The 16,884-nt window shown below is 47.0% G+C and overlaps 1 protein-coding gene across 8 annotated transcripts in view; it reads left to right on the top strand.

Annotated features, from left to right (window-relative positions):
- Positions 1-16,884, top strand: part of Traf3 (TNF receptor associated factor 3) — a 100,091-nt gene that overhangs the window by 57,227 nt on the left and 25,980 nt on the right. For all 8 annotated transcript variants that reach the window (XM_052184991.1, XM_052184985.1, XM_052184992.1 and 5 more), the window contains one exon: positions 15,802-16,060. In XM_052184991.1, the coding sequence (XP_052040951.1) occupies positions 15,819-16,060 (242 nt within the window). In that variant the 5' untranslated portion in view covers positions 15,802-15,818. The remainder of the gene's footprint in view (positions 1-15,801; positions 16,061-16,884) is intronic.

Below are 16,884 nucleotides of genomic sequence, written 5' to 3'. Positions count from 1 at the left end.
ACTTTCAAATATGGGTGCTTCCTTCTACAAACTAACCTTACCTTCATTGTTAGGAATTACAGGTGTGTCCTAAGGGCTTGTCTGTATTCCAGCCACATCATACTATAATCTATAATGTATTTATATTTGGGCTGCATCACTTAGACCTAGAAGGGCTTTGGATGTGATCCCTTCTCAGAGCAGCCATGTTGCTGGATTAAAATCCCTCTACAGGTTATAACCAGTTGTCACTTGTAAATTGAACTGTGTTCTTAGAGATGGTCAGATGCCACTTGTGGCCCGCAGAGCCTCCCGATTGCTAGCTGCAGTCTCTGGCTGTGGCCAAGCCTGTCCTCCTTGCTGTCTGGCCTCCTGCTCTCCACTCATCCTGAACTTCTTAGTTGCTGCCTGCACTGCCTGTTTGTCTCAGCAACCCTGGTGTCCTCTGTGGAAAGTGGGAGCGTGAGCCCCAGGCCTCTCGCCTCTGTGGGCACTCCTGATGTGGGAGCCTGCCGATGCGGGCACATGCCACTGTGGGCTTGCTGATGTGAAAGTTCCTGCTGTGGAGCTGCTGATCACCGCTGGGCCTGGAGACTAGGGTGTGTTCAGTCTTCACTTGAGTTAGGGGTGTTTGAGGGTTTTTAAATTTTTTTTATTTTTATATTTATCTTTTTTCTCTTATGCTGAAGTTGATTCCTAATAAATTTAGTACATTCACTAGGTTGTTTTAACCTGTAAAATTATGTGGTTGCTTTAAATATCAATACCAGCATATCACCAACCTTATGCCACCAGCATAACTTTAGATTTCTAGAAGTTCTTAATGTCTTTGAACTACCAAACAGCTAACCTTTTTAAGTTCCTTGAGTCGTGTGGTAGTTAAATGATAATGGCCCCATGGTCTCATATATTTGAATGCTTGGTCCACAGTTGGTGGAACTTTTGGGAAGGATTGGGAGATGCAGCTTTGTTGGAAGAAGTGTGTCACTGGGAGTGATGAGTGGGCTTTGAGGTTTCAAAGGACTGGGGTCATTCCCTGCTTCTCTCTCTGTCTCTTACTATCTGTCTATCTCTGTCTCTGTGTCTATGTGTCTGTTTCTGTCTTTCGTCTCTGCCCCTCTCTCTACTTCTCTCTACCTCCTGGGTCTGAATTGAACTGTGAGCTCTCAGCTACTGCTCCAGCGCCATGCCTGCCCACTGCGGGCTTCCTGTCATGATGGTCATAGACTCACCTCTGAAATGAACTTTCTTTTCTAAGTCGCCTTGGCTGACTTCTTTGTCACAGCAATAGAAAACCTTACTAAGGCAAGCCATCCCTGCAGCACCATCACTGGTTACACTGTTAGATGCACTCATTTCTCTGGTTTGGGTGAGTTGGTCTGCCTGTCATTCTCTTCTTGAATAGGGCTTTTAATAAGATAACTAATCCTAAGTTGACTGATATCGAACTGTTGGGGGAAGTATTAAAAAAGTTGAACCGGCTCATTCCAGCGCTTGTGCCTCTGCCCAGCATCCCGGCCGGCCATACATTGGTGGGCAATGGCCGACCTGTTTTCATCTTGTGGAGATTCTGACTCTGAACTCCACAATCTCTCCACCCAGCTTGCTAGGTTCCCACTGGTGGGACGCTACCAAGCCAACCCCGTGCTTCAATTCCCCCACAGCCTTTGTGGGCCACCTGAGGGAAACCCACACTTGGCCACCCCACTTTTCTCTCTTGACCCCAGATGAGCTGCTGCATGAAGGAAGACACAACACAAACTTAGTTCAGAAACAATGTAACTCAGTCTCTGGGTGCAACAACTACAACCTAATCTTGTAAGCCTTACTAAAATCTGATCCCTCCGGTGGGGAATCCCTGGGGATCCACCATGATACTAGGAAACTAGCAGCTACGTCTTACCCTTCTGTTGTCCTGGTTCCAAGGAGAACTAACTCTCTCCTGCTTCCTCTCTTCCTCCATCAAACCCAGAAGTCCCGCCTACTGGCCCAGTGATTGGCTCCTTTATTCATTAGGTGATAGGTTCACAAGAACAGCACCAGGCCCATCCACAACACAGACCCACCGTGAAACCATACGTCTGGATGTATTTTTGAAGCTGTTTCTGAAAGGGCTTGCTAGAGGATGAGAGTCTATCATGTATGCACACCGCACTGGGGTAGTAGAGTAAAGAAGAGGACAAAGGGAGCTGGGCACTCACCTCCCTCCTTCCTGACTGTGGTTCCTACTGCCATGCCTGCCTTTCCACAGCACTCAGCTGAGCCTTCAAATGGTGAACTAAAGGAGGAGAGTGGCCCCTGGTGAGAGGACAGCAGTGTTTGCCCTGCCCACCTGTCTGCATGGCCTTCTCTCCCGTATTTTGCAGTGTCAGGGCCAGAGCCTTCTGCCACAGTGTAGCGTTGTCTGGCATCAGGAGTCATGAAGGGAGCCGCTGTACCAGAGCACACAAGAAGAGTAGGATTCCAGGAGGCTTATGTCTGTCTGTCTGTCTGTCTGTCTGTGCCACACCTGCCTTCTGCCATTTCCCTCCCGTCACCACTGCCTTGCTGCATGGCACTGACCCCTGCTGGATGGGACTCAGCCCTGTCATCCTTTTTTGCTAGCAAGAGCCATTTTCTTTATCTGATGCTTCCCTTTTTTGGTTTTCCCCGGGCTTTCCAGTTTTTTGGAACATTCTTTTGTCAGCAGATGTACTTTTGCTTCTGGTTTCTTTTTGTTTGTTTGTTTTTTGTTTTTTGAGACAGGGTTTCTCTGGAACTGGCTGTCCTGGAACTCACTCTGTAGACCAGGCTGGCCTCGAACTCAGAAATCCGCCTGCCTCTGCCTCCCAGAGTGCTGGGATTACAGGTGTGCACCACCACTGCCCAGCTTGTTTCTAGTTTCTAAGATCCAAAATTAAAATGTAGCCGAGTCACAGGAGCAGAGACCTTCATGCTGAAGGCAGAAGAAGTGTGAAGTCACCATCCACTCTGCTGCATTACATGTGTGAGCCAGGCATCTGAGGCCGCTGCCTGGAACCTTAGAAGCTGTGCCCTCAGAAGGGTCCTCATATCGCAGGCTGGATTAGATGACTCACATACAGTGAGTCCCCACCTGAAGTGTAGCACAGAGCACTGGGTCTGTGTGACTGACAGGCAACAGGGAACCAGCTCTGCAGCTGGAGACCTTCTGGGGCTGCTCAGTGCTGCTCACTGCAGCTCCTCCTCAGGGTCTCCTCAGGGGAGCATGAGTGGCTAAGTGTCATGTTCTAGCCACTCAGCTCTACCTGCTTGCCTAGGGGCACCATCATTTCTGTTTCACAAAAGCTAACTCTTCATGTGTCAGAAGCAGACATTCCATCCTGGGTGAGCTGCCATGTCACCCAGGCTTGTACGTGTTAGCTCTTCGTGTGTCAGAAGCAGACATTCCATCCTGGGTGAGCTGCCATGTCACCCAGGCTTGTACATGTTCAGCTTCTGGGCATCGGAGACTCCATGTTGTCTCCTCAGCTTGGGCTCTTACCTGGTTGACAAAACCCTCAACGCTCCTCAAATGCATCTCTAATGCATTTGACTGAGCCAGCATAATTTTTCTTCAATAAAATAAGTATAGAATTTCATTAGCTTATAATTGCTAGATCTAAATTTTAGGACAGAGGTACACTATGTGTACAGCCATGTAAAAATAAGTGAAATAAAAGTATTTCTATCTAGTCATGAAATCTGATCAAAAGTTTTCACAGTCTTCTGTTTGGAGAGCTTCCAAAGACTAATTTTGCTATTTCTTCTGATGATTGTGCATAGCCTGTAGGTGGCACACAGGGCATTCCCCAGGGTGTCCTTGTGACAAACACTTTAGAAATACTGTAACTGTCTTAACTATAGGAACTTAATTTTTTACAAATGGCCTTTGTTTGGAAGACTCTGAACTAAGTCTTTGGGTGCTGAACTTGTAGGTATTGTCCCCACGGAGGATCAGAAGGAGCCTGTGCTGGGCGGTGGCAGCCATCCGCATCAGCTGTCCCCAGAACCTGTGCTCCATAGCTCATGCCTGTGTCCTCTGGCCCCTTGCCCTTTGGTTCTCTATGCTCAGTTTGGCGGCTTCTCAGGGTCAGTCTCTGTGGACACTTTCTAGCATCTCCACTTTTTCTACCTTTGACTTACTGCATGGCGCGGGGTCGTGTGCTTCCATCTCCTGAGCTTGGCCTTGGTGAGCAGTGTTTACAGGCTGTGCTTAGTGGGAGCAGACCCCAATGTCCCAGCTCCTCATTGTTAACGAATATTTCTTTTTCTAATTCGATACATGTGTGTATGTGTGTGACCTCACTGTGCAGGATCAGAATGCAACTTGCAGGCTCGGTTCTCTTCTGCTGTGCAAGTCCCAGGGACTGAGCTCAGGTGATGAGCCGTGATAGAAGGTCCTGCCTGCCCAGCCAGCCTTCCAGCCCAATTGTTTTACATCTTTATTTTATTTTTTAAAAAAGTTTGTGTGTGAATGTTTTGTCTGCATGTATGTCTGTGCTATGTGCATGCTAGAAGAGAGCATCAGATCCCCTGGAACTAGAGTTACAGATGGCTGTGAGCTGCCACATGGCTGCTGGGCACTGGACAGGGTTTTCCTATGTTCCATGCCTGGTTAGCCTGGAATTAATTCTCTGTGTAGCTAGCTGGCCTTGAAAGCAAAGCTTTATTTCCTTTTTTTTTTCTTCTCTTTTCTTCTCTCTCTCTCTCTTTTTTTTTTTTTTTTTTTTAACATTTTGAAAAATGGTCATGCCTTCAAGGGTTAGGTAAAGAGACCTTGTTTGTTGTTGTTCTTTTGTTTTCGTTGTAGCTGGGTGTGGTGGCACACGCCTCTGGTCCTAGCATTCAGGAGGCAGAAGCAGGTGTGTCTGAGTTGGAGGACACACACAGAAAGATGTAAAGATGTGATGTGGTGCTGGTGTGAGTGTCCTCCTTCTGCCCTGTAGATCTCAGGGAGCAAACTTTGGTTGTTAGATTTGTTTGGCGAACATCTTTCAGCCCACTGAGCACTCTGACCCCATGGGTCTAAAGAGAGGGTCTTGTGTGGCTTGGGCTAGCCTCGCATATGCTAGGTAGCCGTTGCACTCCATCTCAAGCCTCCTTCTGTACTTTGTTTGTTGTGGTCAAGAGTGAGAAAGCGGTTTCTTACCCATGGCTAGCCTGGCAGAGACCCAGAGGCCTAAGGCTCCAGCTGTGGGTGAGGCTGCGAGTGGGAGTGTGCACGTCTTCTCAGGACAGCTCCTTGGAATTCCCTCATGACGCTGCCATTTCTGCAACCTGCCCACCAGCAGTTTCTCTGCACTTCTAACATAGTTCAGGGCTAAAACACACTGTTTCCATGAAGACCAAAAGTATCGATATCACAGGTTTTGGGGACTACCTATGCTTTTTATTATGTGATCTTTGTTTTGTCTTTACATTTTAAAACCTAAAATTCATTCTGATTTTAGGCCCTTAGAGAACTAGGCTGCTGCCTAGGTTGATGGCACTTGCTAACCCTGGACTTTACTCTATGGTGTATACCGTAGAGAAATTTGTCCATGTGCCTCAGAAGAGATGAGTTAGGATGTTGAGAGCTGACTGTGCATAATACCGAAACTGGAGCACCATTGTGCATGGCAAGTGACCATTACCACATCAGGAAGATGGAGTGTTTCCAATAGTAAACATAGAAATGTTTGTAACCATGGCAGGGGATTGACAGGAAGAGAAACGTGAGCTGGATGTGGTGGCTCACACCTGTGACCGCAGCATTTAAGAGGTTCGCAGGGGGGTTGGATATCAAGGACTGGCGGTCATCTTCAGCTGCATGGTAAGTCTGAGGCTGTGTCTCAGTAACGCAAACAAGGGGCTGCAGGGGGGCTGGTCTTGCAGAGACCCTGGTTTGGTTCCCAGCACCTATATGATAGCTCACAACTGTTTAGAAATACAGCTTCAGAGGTTCTAGCACTTTCTTCTGTCATGCTGGGCTCCAGGCATGCCTAGACTAGACATACATGTAGTCAAAACTGCCATATATATAAAACAAAAGTGTTTAAATATGAATGCTAGCAATAGTCGTAAACAGAAAGTTCAGGTGCTGTTTACATTTGGAGAGAGGTAGGCGGGCACAAGGACAGAGCAGCACACAAGCTCTGACTGAAGGGCGTCCTGCACATGGGCTTAGAACCACCTACCACGTACCTTCCCCAAAGCACTGTCCTCAGCTGGGCCTGCCGCTCAGGAGGAAAGGTGGAGACGGGTCTCTAAGCAGCTATGAGTGAGCCAGTGTCTACCTTCCTGGCTCTCCAGCCCGTCTGCTGATACCAGAGCCTGATTGCTGACCGAACACTGAAAGTTTAAACCAGAAATTCTTTTTCAAGATGTATGTACTCTAGATCTCTTATATTTCCACATGAATTTAAAGATTATCATCTTAATTTTTACATTTAAAAAGCACAGAGGCTCAGTCCTGGGCCATGTCATGCATGCCAGCACCACACGGCACCTGCTCCTCCTTAGGAGCGGGCTTCGCCAGTCTGGTCGGGTTACTGTGGTGCAGTTTTGAGCATCACCTTGTGAGCACAACAACTTGCAAGAAGTTTTCTGAAGCAGAGTGAACCGAATATTATCTTTATTTGTGAATGGAAAGTGGGAAAGTACAGGAATTAATATTCTGAATAGGATTATTAAATTGACATCTGCCCTCTGAGAGTGTAACATGCCACAGCTGCTGAATGCTCTGTGGGAAAGCATACTCCCCTAACTGAGCTAGAAAGGATGGTTTTTAAATACAGCTTAAATATATTGCCTGTAGAAACACAGTTACTAAACCGTGTGTGTGTGTGTGTGTGTGTGTGTGTGTTTCAGGAAATGAAGCTGAAGGGACTTAGGGGTGGCACACACCTTTATTTCCAGCACTCGGGAGGCAGAAGCAGGCAGAGCTCCATATGTTTGAGGCCAGCCAGGGCAACACAGATACCTTGTGTCTTGGTGGGAGGTGGGGAGGGTGTTAGAAAAGAAAACGACACCATGTGATCCCTGTGGTTATCATCTTTGTTTGTGTAGTCTATGTCCCTGTGGAGAGCTGTTCACACTGTTTACAGTTAAAAGTATTTAACTATTAGCATTAAGCCCTGTGGTAAACCTCAGAAGATAACATGAGTGAAAGATACTTCAATGAAAAGTAGCCTAGGCTAGTGGACAATAACAACTCAAGCTTTCATGTGCTGGTAAGGAGAATCTTCAGGATACATTGTTGGAAGCAAATGAAAACTGTGGCTTAATTCAGACATTGGGCCGCCTGTGGAGCGGCTCATGACTGCTTGCTTGTGCATTGGCTGGGGTGCCACACACAGTGCTCTAAGCATGAGAGGGGGTTGTCTGTGCTGGGGAGCAGCTTCAGAGAAGCCGTGGTTTCCTGCATTGCTTTCTAAGGATCTGGACTGTTGTAATAGAAAGGAGAATCTTAGGCCCCTTGATTGCCCACAGCTCACAGCGCTGTATACCTTTAGCATTAGGGGTGAGTGTGACCTGCTATATCTACAGTGTATTCTGTATCAAAAGCTAATCAAGTTTAAATTGTATTATTTTGAGTAAATTATTTTTGTATTACTTTATATCCAGATTTTATATTAAAATAGGAATTCACTCCCTTTATTAAAGCCCAGCAGCTTTAGTCTGCTTTTAAATGGTAGAGCTACCACCATTCTCAAATTCCAGAATATTCTTGCCTTTGCACTGAGACGTCCCACACCCCCTAGCAGTACCTGACCTTTTGTTTCTAACACAATGCCAAACATTTGGTTTTACCAATAAAGACTCTGGAGCCCAATGCTGGGTGAAAGCCTGCTGTCTCGGAGAGGCAGAGAAGTAGCCGGCTGACCTCCTCCACAGCTGGCATCCCAAAGGAAATTCCACTGTCCCTCTCCGGGCCTTCTCTAAACCCTCAACCAAATGTCCCTCCTCTCTACATCCTGCTTGTCTGGTGTCTGTCCTTCGTCCTGACTTCCTCTTACTCCTTCTGGGTTTTTTTTCCTAAGTTCACTTTCTGTCACCTAGGTTCTTGCTGCACCTCTTGACCTGTGGTTGATTTTATTTAATCCTGTTTACAACAAACAGAAAGCTCTTGGATTAAAGGTGTGTCCTAGAGTGAGCTGCATCTCTAGACTTTAGATTTAGATTGTAGAAAAAAAGTCTAGAAATAGATTTTTTCCAGGAAATAGCACAATTTTGGGGGGGGGTTCATAATGTGATCATATGTCCTGCACCGCTGTCCCACATTCTTCCCTGGCTTCTGCAACATTGGTCCCCACTGCTCCGATGTTTTCAAGCTGTCACTGCCAGTAGGTACACAGCACACAAACCTGCTGTTCCCATTCCTGCGGTTCCTTTTTTCTGAAATGATCTACTTCACAACCCCTGAGCTCGGGCTGTGTGAAGGATGTGGACAGGTGGCCATGGGAGTCTTCAGGGGGTGAGCTGGATCCCGAAGGACCTGCGTGCTCCTGGTATTCTGTGCCTTTTGTAGCAACTTGCTGCAAGGCCTCCGTTAATATGCTGGTTATAGCTTTTCCATTTTCTTTTTTTCTTTTTATTTTTTTAATCTGTTTGCTTTTCTTTGGCGTTTTACAAAAGCAAAAACCTGCAATTGTAATCTTTACTTGTTTATATAGAGCACAACCTGCCATAGAAAGAAAGATTATTCATCATTAGCTGCTCTCACATACGGTGGTTTGAATAAGAATGGCCCCCATAGACTCATGTATTTTAATGCTTAGGGGATGGTATTAGGAGGTGTGACCTTGTTTGAATGGGTGTGGCCTTGGAAGAAGTATGTCATTGAGGGTGAACTTTAGGTTTTTAAGTGCCCTAGCCAGGCCCAGTGGTTTGATCTCTTTCTGCTGCCTTCAGAACCAAATGCAGAACTCTCAGCTACCTTGCCAGCCCTGTGTCTGCTTGTGTGCCGCCATGCTCCCACCTTAAGACTAAAGGGCTGAACCCCTGAACCTGTAAGCCAGCTTCAGTTAAATGCTGTGGTCATGGAGCCTCTTCAGAGCAATAGAAACCCTGACTAAAACAGACCTTGGAGTGGAGTACTGCTGTGACAGGCCAGACCATGTAGCTTCTCCTTGGCAGAATATGGACCCTGGGTCTTTGGATTAGGAAAGCAGTTGGATGCTTTAAGTGGGGCTTGATGGATTATACTGTTAGAAGCATGGGAGACGGTGGTGCTGAGACCAATGTAGATTATGATGACCTGGCTCAAGAGGCTTCAGAGAAGAAAAATATTAGTATGTAGCCTAGAGATATTTCTTGTGATATCTTGACACTTTCTGGCTGCTTTCTGCCCTGCCCCCCCACCCCCCACCCCCCCAAAAATCTGTCTGAGCCTAAATTAAAGAGTTATCAATTAACAGCTTTGGCAGAGGAAATTTCCAGACAGCCGATTATTGACTGTGTTGCTTGGTTATTAGTGAGCGTGCTTATGCAGATCGATAATGAAAAGGAGCAAGCTGAGTAAGGAAAAAATACGAAATGTACAGTTTGAGGAGAAAAGGAGCGCCAGGGAGTTCGGCGTCCAGTCCAGTGTTCAAGGAGACGAGCCGATGAAAGGAAAGCGTGCTGACTGGATGAAGGAGCTGGGGCAGGGTCCACAGCTGCACTGCCAACTTTAGAGAGCAGTTCTCAAAAGCCTAGGTCAGGGAGTGGCGGCCTTCAACCCAGCACTGAGGAGGCTGAGATAGGAGGGTCTCTTAGTTGAAGGCCAGCCTGGTCTATAGACAAGTTCTCTCTAGTTCCAAGACAGCCAAGCTTAAGCAGTAAAGGAAACGGTTGAAAGCAGAAAGCTGATGAAAATGTATTTGAACAAGGGGCCATCCATGTTCCAGCACAAGCAAACAATAGCGCAACTTTGGTCATGTGGGTCTGGCTTTAGAGTCAAAGAGACAAGAGATGGGTTACAACTAAGAAAAGTTGCTGAGGCCAGGTTTGTGTCAGGATGTCCCTGCATGGAGGTCTAAAGAGGCCACTGTGTGAAGTTGTAATGAGGAAGCCTGGGTTGCCTCGGGGACCCCAAGATGCTGGAGATGCCAGAGTCATAGAGTTCTTACCAAGGGGAGCTGCAGACTGGGTGTGGAGTCGGCTCGGGAGAGAGATGTGTGTTTCAGTCAACAAACCTGAATGAAACAAGTTGGGGATTTGAAGAATACTTTGACATCGGACATAGAGATGTAGAGTTTGGAGTTTGCCCAGCTGGTTTTTGGTCTTGCATTAGACTAGTATTTCCTCACTGCATTCCCCTTTCTCCCTTTTGGAATGATAATATATTTCCTACACTGTTATATGTTGCAAGTATGTGGTCTGCTGTTAGATTTTGACTGTATGAGGAATACAGCTAAGAGATTGCCATGAGTCTCAGAAGAGATTTTGGACTTTTAAACAGCGTTGATACTGATGGACTATTTGAAGTTGGACTGAATGCATTTCTGCCTTATGATATATTGCTTCAAGCCTGTGGGGGCCCTGGGGTAGATGTGCTGGTTTGAATAGGATAGCCTCCATAGATTATACCTACCTCATACGTAGGTATGATAACGTTTTGTAGGCTGTGTAAAGTTTGCCCTGGGGTTATTCAAATGCAAATTTCTCTGTCATCATATCTTATTTCAGTCCAGACACAGCACTGTAATCCTTACACTAAGAACCTCCTGTCTCAAATTTGTGTAAATAGTTCTTACCATTTATTCTCTACCTTGTCAATAAATGCTCATCACCCAATAATACCTGAGCAGACTAGAGACTGGGGTGGACATCCACTAGTGAGAGGAAGGAGAGAAGGAGGGTCAGCTCCACGGGAGAATGGAGGAACTGAATCGATGAAGAAGGGATCTGAAGAGTCTGACCAACCATAACATGCAGGTGCCATGGGACGGGCCTGGAAGGTAGGCGGACATTCAAGATACATCATTTAACTGCTCAGCTGTAGAGGTGTAGTCTTAAGTAAATCTTGATATGTGAAGTTATTGGGGATTAGCATAGGTAAATAAATACAGCTACCAGATTAATTCATTGTTTATATTTACATTAAGAATAATTCATTTCACATATATTTTTCTTTTTTTAAATTTATGTGCACTAGTGTTTTGCCTACATGCATATCTCTGAGGGTGCCAGATGTCCTAGAATTGGAGTTACAGACAATTCTGAACTGCCATGAGGGCACTGGGAATTGACCCTGGGTTCTCTGGAAGAACAGCCAGTGCTCTTAACCACTGAGCCCTCTTCCCAACTCATGTATTTTAATGCTTAGGGAGTGTCATTAGGAGGTGTGGCCTTGTCAGAGTGTGTGTGGCCTTATTGGAGACAGTACATCACTCACTGGAAGTGTCCTTTAGAGTTCAAATGTCCAAGACAGAACCATCGGCTCTTTCTGGGCCTTGGATCCAGATTTAGAACTCAGCCTCCTCTCCAGTGCCATGTCTGTCTGTGTGCTGCCATGTTCCTGCCGTGAGGATCATGAGGATCATGGCCTGAATCTCTGCACTTGTAAGCCAGCTCCAATTAAATGCCTTCCTTTATAAAAGAGTTTGCTGTGGTCTTTTCACAGCAATGGAAACCATAACCAAGACACGCAGGGACAGCAGCAGCTCAGTGGCCCCTCTCTCTCACAGATGCTTGCTTGACATGGCTTCCTGAGCACTGTAGAGCAGAGCATCAGGCACCGGACCAGAGCTGAGGAGCTGAACTCTTGGATGGTTCTCACGTTGCACAAAATTAGCTCAGTTATTACAGTTTTCTGTTCCTGAAGTCAGTTTGTCACAGAAGATATTCGAGGTGAGCGGTCATGCCTTGTGCACTGGCTGGTTTTGTCTGTCAACTTGACACAGGCTGGAGTTATCACAGAGAAAGGAGCTTCAGTTGGGGAAGTGCCTCCATGAGATCCAGCTGTGGGGCATTTTCTCAATTAGTGATCAAGAGGGGAGAGCCCCTTGTGGGTGGTTACACCTTTGGGCTGATGCTCTTGGGTTCTATAAGAGAGCAGGCTGAGCAAGCCAGGGGAACCAAGCCAGTAAGAAACATCCCTCCATGGTCTCTGCATCAGCTCCTGCTTCCTGACCTGCTTGAGTTCCAGTCCTGACTTCCTTTAGTGATGAACTGCAACGTGGAAGTGTAAACTGAATAAACCCTTTCCTCCCCAACATGCTTCTTGGTCATGATGTTTGTGCAGGAATAGAAACCCTGACTAAGACAAATTGGTACCAGCATAGTGGGGGTATTCCTGTGACAACCTGACCATGTTTTGGGGAGGACTGTGGAAGGACTTTGGAACTTTGAGCTAGAAAAGCCATTAGAATATTAAGAGCTCGGTGAAAAGTTCTGTAGGAGCTTGGAAGACAATGTTAAGAACAGTGCAAAAGATGGAGGCCTGGCTTGTGAAATTTCAAAGGGAAGATTAAAGACTCTTACAGTGGCCATGTTTTGATTGTGAAGATTCTGTGGTTTTGGTTAGCTGGGGCTGAAGAATCAGCTGTGAGTAACAAGACACCAGAACCACTAAAGCAAACCTTTGTGTTCCTGGGACTGCTGGTGCTGGTTAACTGGAGCTAAGAAATTAGCGGTGATTAAGAAGAGACCAGCATCACTGAGATGAAATCTTCTGGGAAGCGTTTTCTGAGAGCACAGAGAGTGTGTTCCAGAGATAGTCATAGTTGTATTTTGTGCTGTGGCTGGACTTGGTACTGTGTAAGAGTCACTCAGATGGTACTAGTTTTGAAGGCATGAAGGGGTCATGAAGAGCAGCTGAGGCTCTTGGCATAGTGAGAGGCCACAGAAGGCCATTGGTGAAGGTGCAGCCTCAGTTGCAATTGATGGCCCAGGACTTGAAGGGGTCATGCATAGGAGCAGAGGCTTGTCACCATGAAGAGAGCCTATGAGAGGCTATTGGTGCAGTCTAATTACAGTGGAAGATAGCAGTGTTTTGGAGATGCCAGTACCATGTGATGACCACCAAGAACAGCAGCAGCAGTGGAGTACAGGCAGCTGAAGCCTAGAAGACAAGCTGTGTGCTACAAAGGGCAGAGCTGGAGAAGTGACCCACGCCCTTGGAGGAGCCCAGAAGATCGTGAGTTGGATCCCAGACATCGGACATTTGGAGTTTGAGTTTTGCTTTTGGTTGTGACTGTGCCCTGATATGTTTCCCTCTTGAAGGAAGAAAGTATTTTAGTGGAGCCCACAGTTAAAAGACTTTGAACTTTTAAAAGACTTTGAATTTTAAAGATATTGGACATTTTAAGGTGATTGAACTTTTAATATGTAAAGACTGTGGGACTTTTAAAGTAATTTAGATCTTGTGGATGAATAAGAAAGTTAAGGGTTGAGGCTTAATAGTGATGTTTGTGTGTCAAGTTGACAAGGCGTCAATTGTACTGGCTAGTTTTGTGTGTCAACTTGACACAGGCTGGAGTTATCACAGAGAAAGGAGCTTCAGTTGGGGAAGTGCCTCCATGAGATACAGCTGTGGGGCATTTTCTCAATTAGTGATCAAGTGGTGAGGGCCCTTTGTGGGTGGTTCCACCTTTGGGCTGGTGCTCTTGGGTTCTGTAAGAGAGCAGGCTGAGCAAGCCAGGGGAAGCAAGCCAGTAAGAAACATCCCTCCATGGCCTCTGCATCAGCTCCTATTTCCTGACCTGCTTGAGTTCCAGTACTGACTTCCTTTAGTGATGAACTGCAACGTGGAAGTGTAAGCTCAATAAACCCTTTCCTCCCCAACTTGCTTCTTGGTCATAATGTTTGTGCAGGAATAGAAACCCTGACTAAGGCACCTTGCCTTTGTATTGATTCAGTAAGTGCGTGCTGAGCCCTTGCTGCCGGTTCCTCACTGCTCTGAACACCGGAGTTATCAGTCACCTGAAGAGAGCCAGATTCCATCCTCTAAGTCTGCCTTTCTCCAGTGCGAACAAGCTCACAGATGATTGCTTGGATGTCCTTCAGAGGACGGAGGGGACACCGCCAAGTTGGCTGTTAGGGATCCTGGAGTGACCCCAGGGACCTAGAATGCTTGATACAATGCTTGATGGCGGCCAGCCAGTGAGCTCAGTGCAGATCCTCCATTTTCACACAGCATAGAAAGGTAAGCTGTGGTGCCTGTGAGCGAGCTTCTCAAATACTGACTGCAGGCAGTCACTGGTCCCTTGAAGTCATCTTGAAAACTTATACGTCCACAGCGTTCACACGAGGCCTTTTCATGTTACCACAGCTGCGTTCGTCTTTATTAAAGCTCACTCCGTAGGTGTGGCTACGCTATCAGCTCATTAATTGATCTGCTGCTGACAGCCAATTTTGTATAGGCCTAACCATAAAGCATTTGTTCCTTGTACCTCAGAAAGAACAGCAGAAAGCCGTAGGTGAGCAGGGCTCAGAGAAGAGGAGGAGTCGCCTCTGCCCCAGCCTTCCCTTGGGAACTTGTATCGGCTCTGCCTCTGCTCTGAGGGGGCTTGGTCCTAGTCCTGGCTCTGAGTCCTATACTGGCAAGAGAGGTGAGGGGAATCCCAGAGGTGGATCTCCAGGTACTGCTAGTTGACAGGATCTGTCCTCTTGGAATTTGGAGGGTTTTATTGTTTGTTTGTTTGTAAGATGGTTTTCATATATCCCAAACTCACTATGTGTATGAGGCTGAACTTGAACTACTGATCTCCAGCCTTTGCCTCCTGAGTGCTAGGAGTACAGGTGCCACCATGACCCATTTTATTTGATACTAGGGATCAAATCCAGGCCAACTTTCTACAAACTGAACTGTGTTCCTGCTCGGTCAAACCCAGACATTTTTTAAGTAGGAAAAATAAATTGTCCAAGGCTACAATGTAGTTTTTAACAGTGCTAGTAGCTTTTGAAAGAGCCTGTTTAGTCTGCAGATCCACTGCCTAGGGAGAAAAAAGACTGGGGGTGGAGAGACAGGAAAGTAAACTCCATGTTTCCCGGCCGCCTCAGGTGTCTTTCTCTGAGCTGTGGAGGTGCACGGGAAGCAGGGCCAGCAGAGTGGGGCTGTGCATGCTGAGCTGAGACAAAGGACATCAGGGCCATGTGTTAGAGCCACCCAGAGAGGTCTCTGAGGAGGAGAGTGACCAGTCCGGCAAAAACCTCTCTGAGATCACGGCTTGTCCATCAGTCACAATTCCTTGCTTTAAACCATTGCAGGGCTGGGGAGATGGCTCAGCAGTTATGAACACTGGCTGCTCTTCCGAGGTCGTCCTGAGTTCAAATCCCAGCAACCACGTGATGACACACAACCATCTGTAATGGGATCCGATGTCTTCCTCTGGTGTTTCTGACAACAGCTACAGTGTGCTCATATAAATAAAAAATTAAAATTAAAAAAAAAGAAAGAAAAATGTCTAAAAAATATTGCGGGAGCTGGAGAGATGGCTCAGCGGTTAAGAGCACTGACTGCTCTTCCGAAGGACCTGAGTTCAAATCCCAGCAACCACATAGTGGCTCACAACCACCTGTAATGAGATCTGATGCCTTCTTCTGGAGTGTCTGAAGACAGCTACAGTGTACTTACATGTAATAAATAAATAATAAAAAAAATAAAAAAGAACCTTGCAAATACAATTTACTAAGTATATTTTTCAGGACTATGTTGGTTGGCAGTGTTAACAGTATGATCTGGATAAAGCGAACAGAAGGTGGACACTTGGCCATGTCTTAGTCCATGGCGGATTAAGACTGGGAGGGGTCCTGGCGCCCCGGGGAAGCCCCAGCACGGGCTTCCTCAGCTGTGCGCTAAGCCTTTCCAAGGGTTTGGGGGACGACTTACAGTTCCCATTACCTTTCGCTTGGCAGAATTTCTCTTTCCTACAATGGAGTCAAGCAAAAAGATGGACGCTGCTGGCACACTGCAGCCTAACCCACCCCTAAAGCTGCAGCCTGATCGTGGCGCAGGGTCGGTGCTCGTGCCGGAGCAAGGAGGCTATAAGGAGAAGTTTGTGAAGACGGTGGAAGACAAGTACAAGTGCGAGAAGTGCCGCCTGGTGCTGTGCAACCCGAAGCAGACGGAGTGTGGGCACCGCTTCTGCGAGAGCTGCATGGCCGCCCTGCTGAGGTGGGTGCCGCCCTGCTGAGGTGGGTGCCATACGGGCTCCGGCAGCCTGGCACATCACACACCTGGGTTTCTGAGACCTCTGTCCCTGCCTGCCTGCCTCACACCCCACTTGCCCAGGCCTCTCCCTGAAGTCTACCCAGGGATATTAGCACTCCGTCCATCCACAAAACTTCTGTGGCTCCCTCCCCTCTGCCTTGCTGTGTTCTGCACAGGAAGCTCATGTTTTATGATGGTGAGGTCAAATGATCAGAAGTCCTTAATGTTGAAGGGTGCCCCTGGGCCAGGAGAGAGGAAAGTTGGGGTCACTTGCAGAACAGAACAGGTGGTAAGTTTGCATGCTTGCCTAGGCAGTACCTAGAGATCGGGGTACCAAGACCCTAGAAGCTCATGAGTCTAGTAGTTGCTGTGGTAAAATCACAAGGGCAAGTTGGGATTTGGAGGACAGAAGTTGAGTCAGCCAAGGAAGAGTTTCAGTATGCAACTTCTTATATTTGTCAGGCATTGTGCTTGATGCTCAGATTACTACAAGAAACACTGTACCATGAGGACCGTCACTACACATTAACTTGAGAAGACCACCAAGTTTCTTTTCTCATCAGGTCACTCACACCTGGGTGCCTGAGACCGAGGCTGAGCCCAATAGTCAGGCTCCTGTGAACCCACACCCTCCTCACACCCGCTCACTGGTCCCATACAGCCCACACCCTCCTCACCCTAGCTCACTGGTTCCACACAGCTCACACCCTCCTCACACCTGCTCACTGGTCCCACACAGCCCAATTGGTTTTGCTGGAAATGACAGGTTGAACTTGATGATGACATAG

Source organism: Apodemus sylvaticus, chromosome 6, assembly GCF_947179515.1.
Source record: "Apodemus sylvaticus chromosome 6, mApoSyl1.1, whole genome shotgun sequence".
Classification (NCBI taxonomy): Eukaryota; Metazoa; Chordata; class Mammalia; order Rodentia; family Muridae; genus Apodemus; species Apodemus sylvaticus.
The sequence above is the reverse complement of the archived record's forward strand: the minus strand, read 5'-3'. Positions and strand labels throughout refer to the sequence as shown.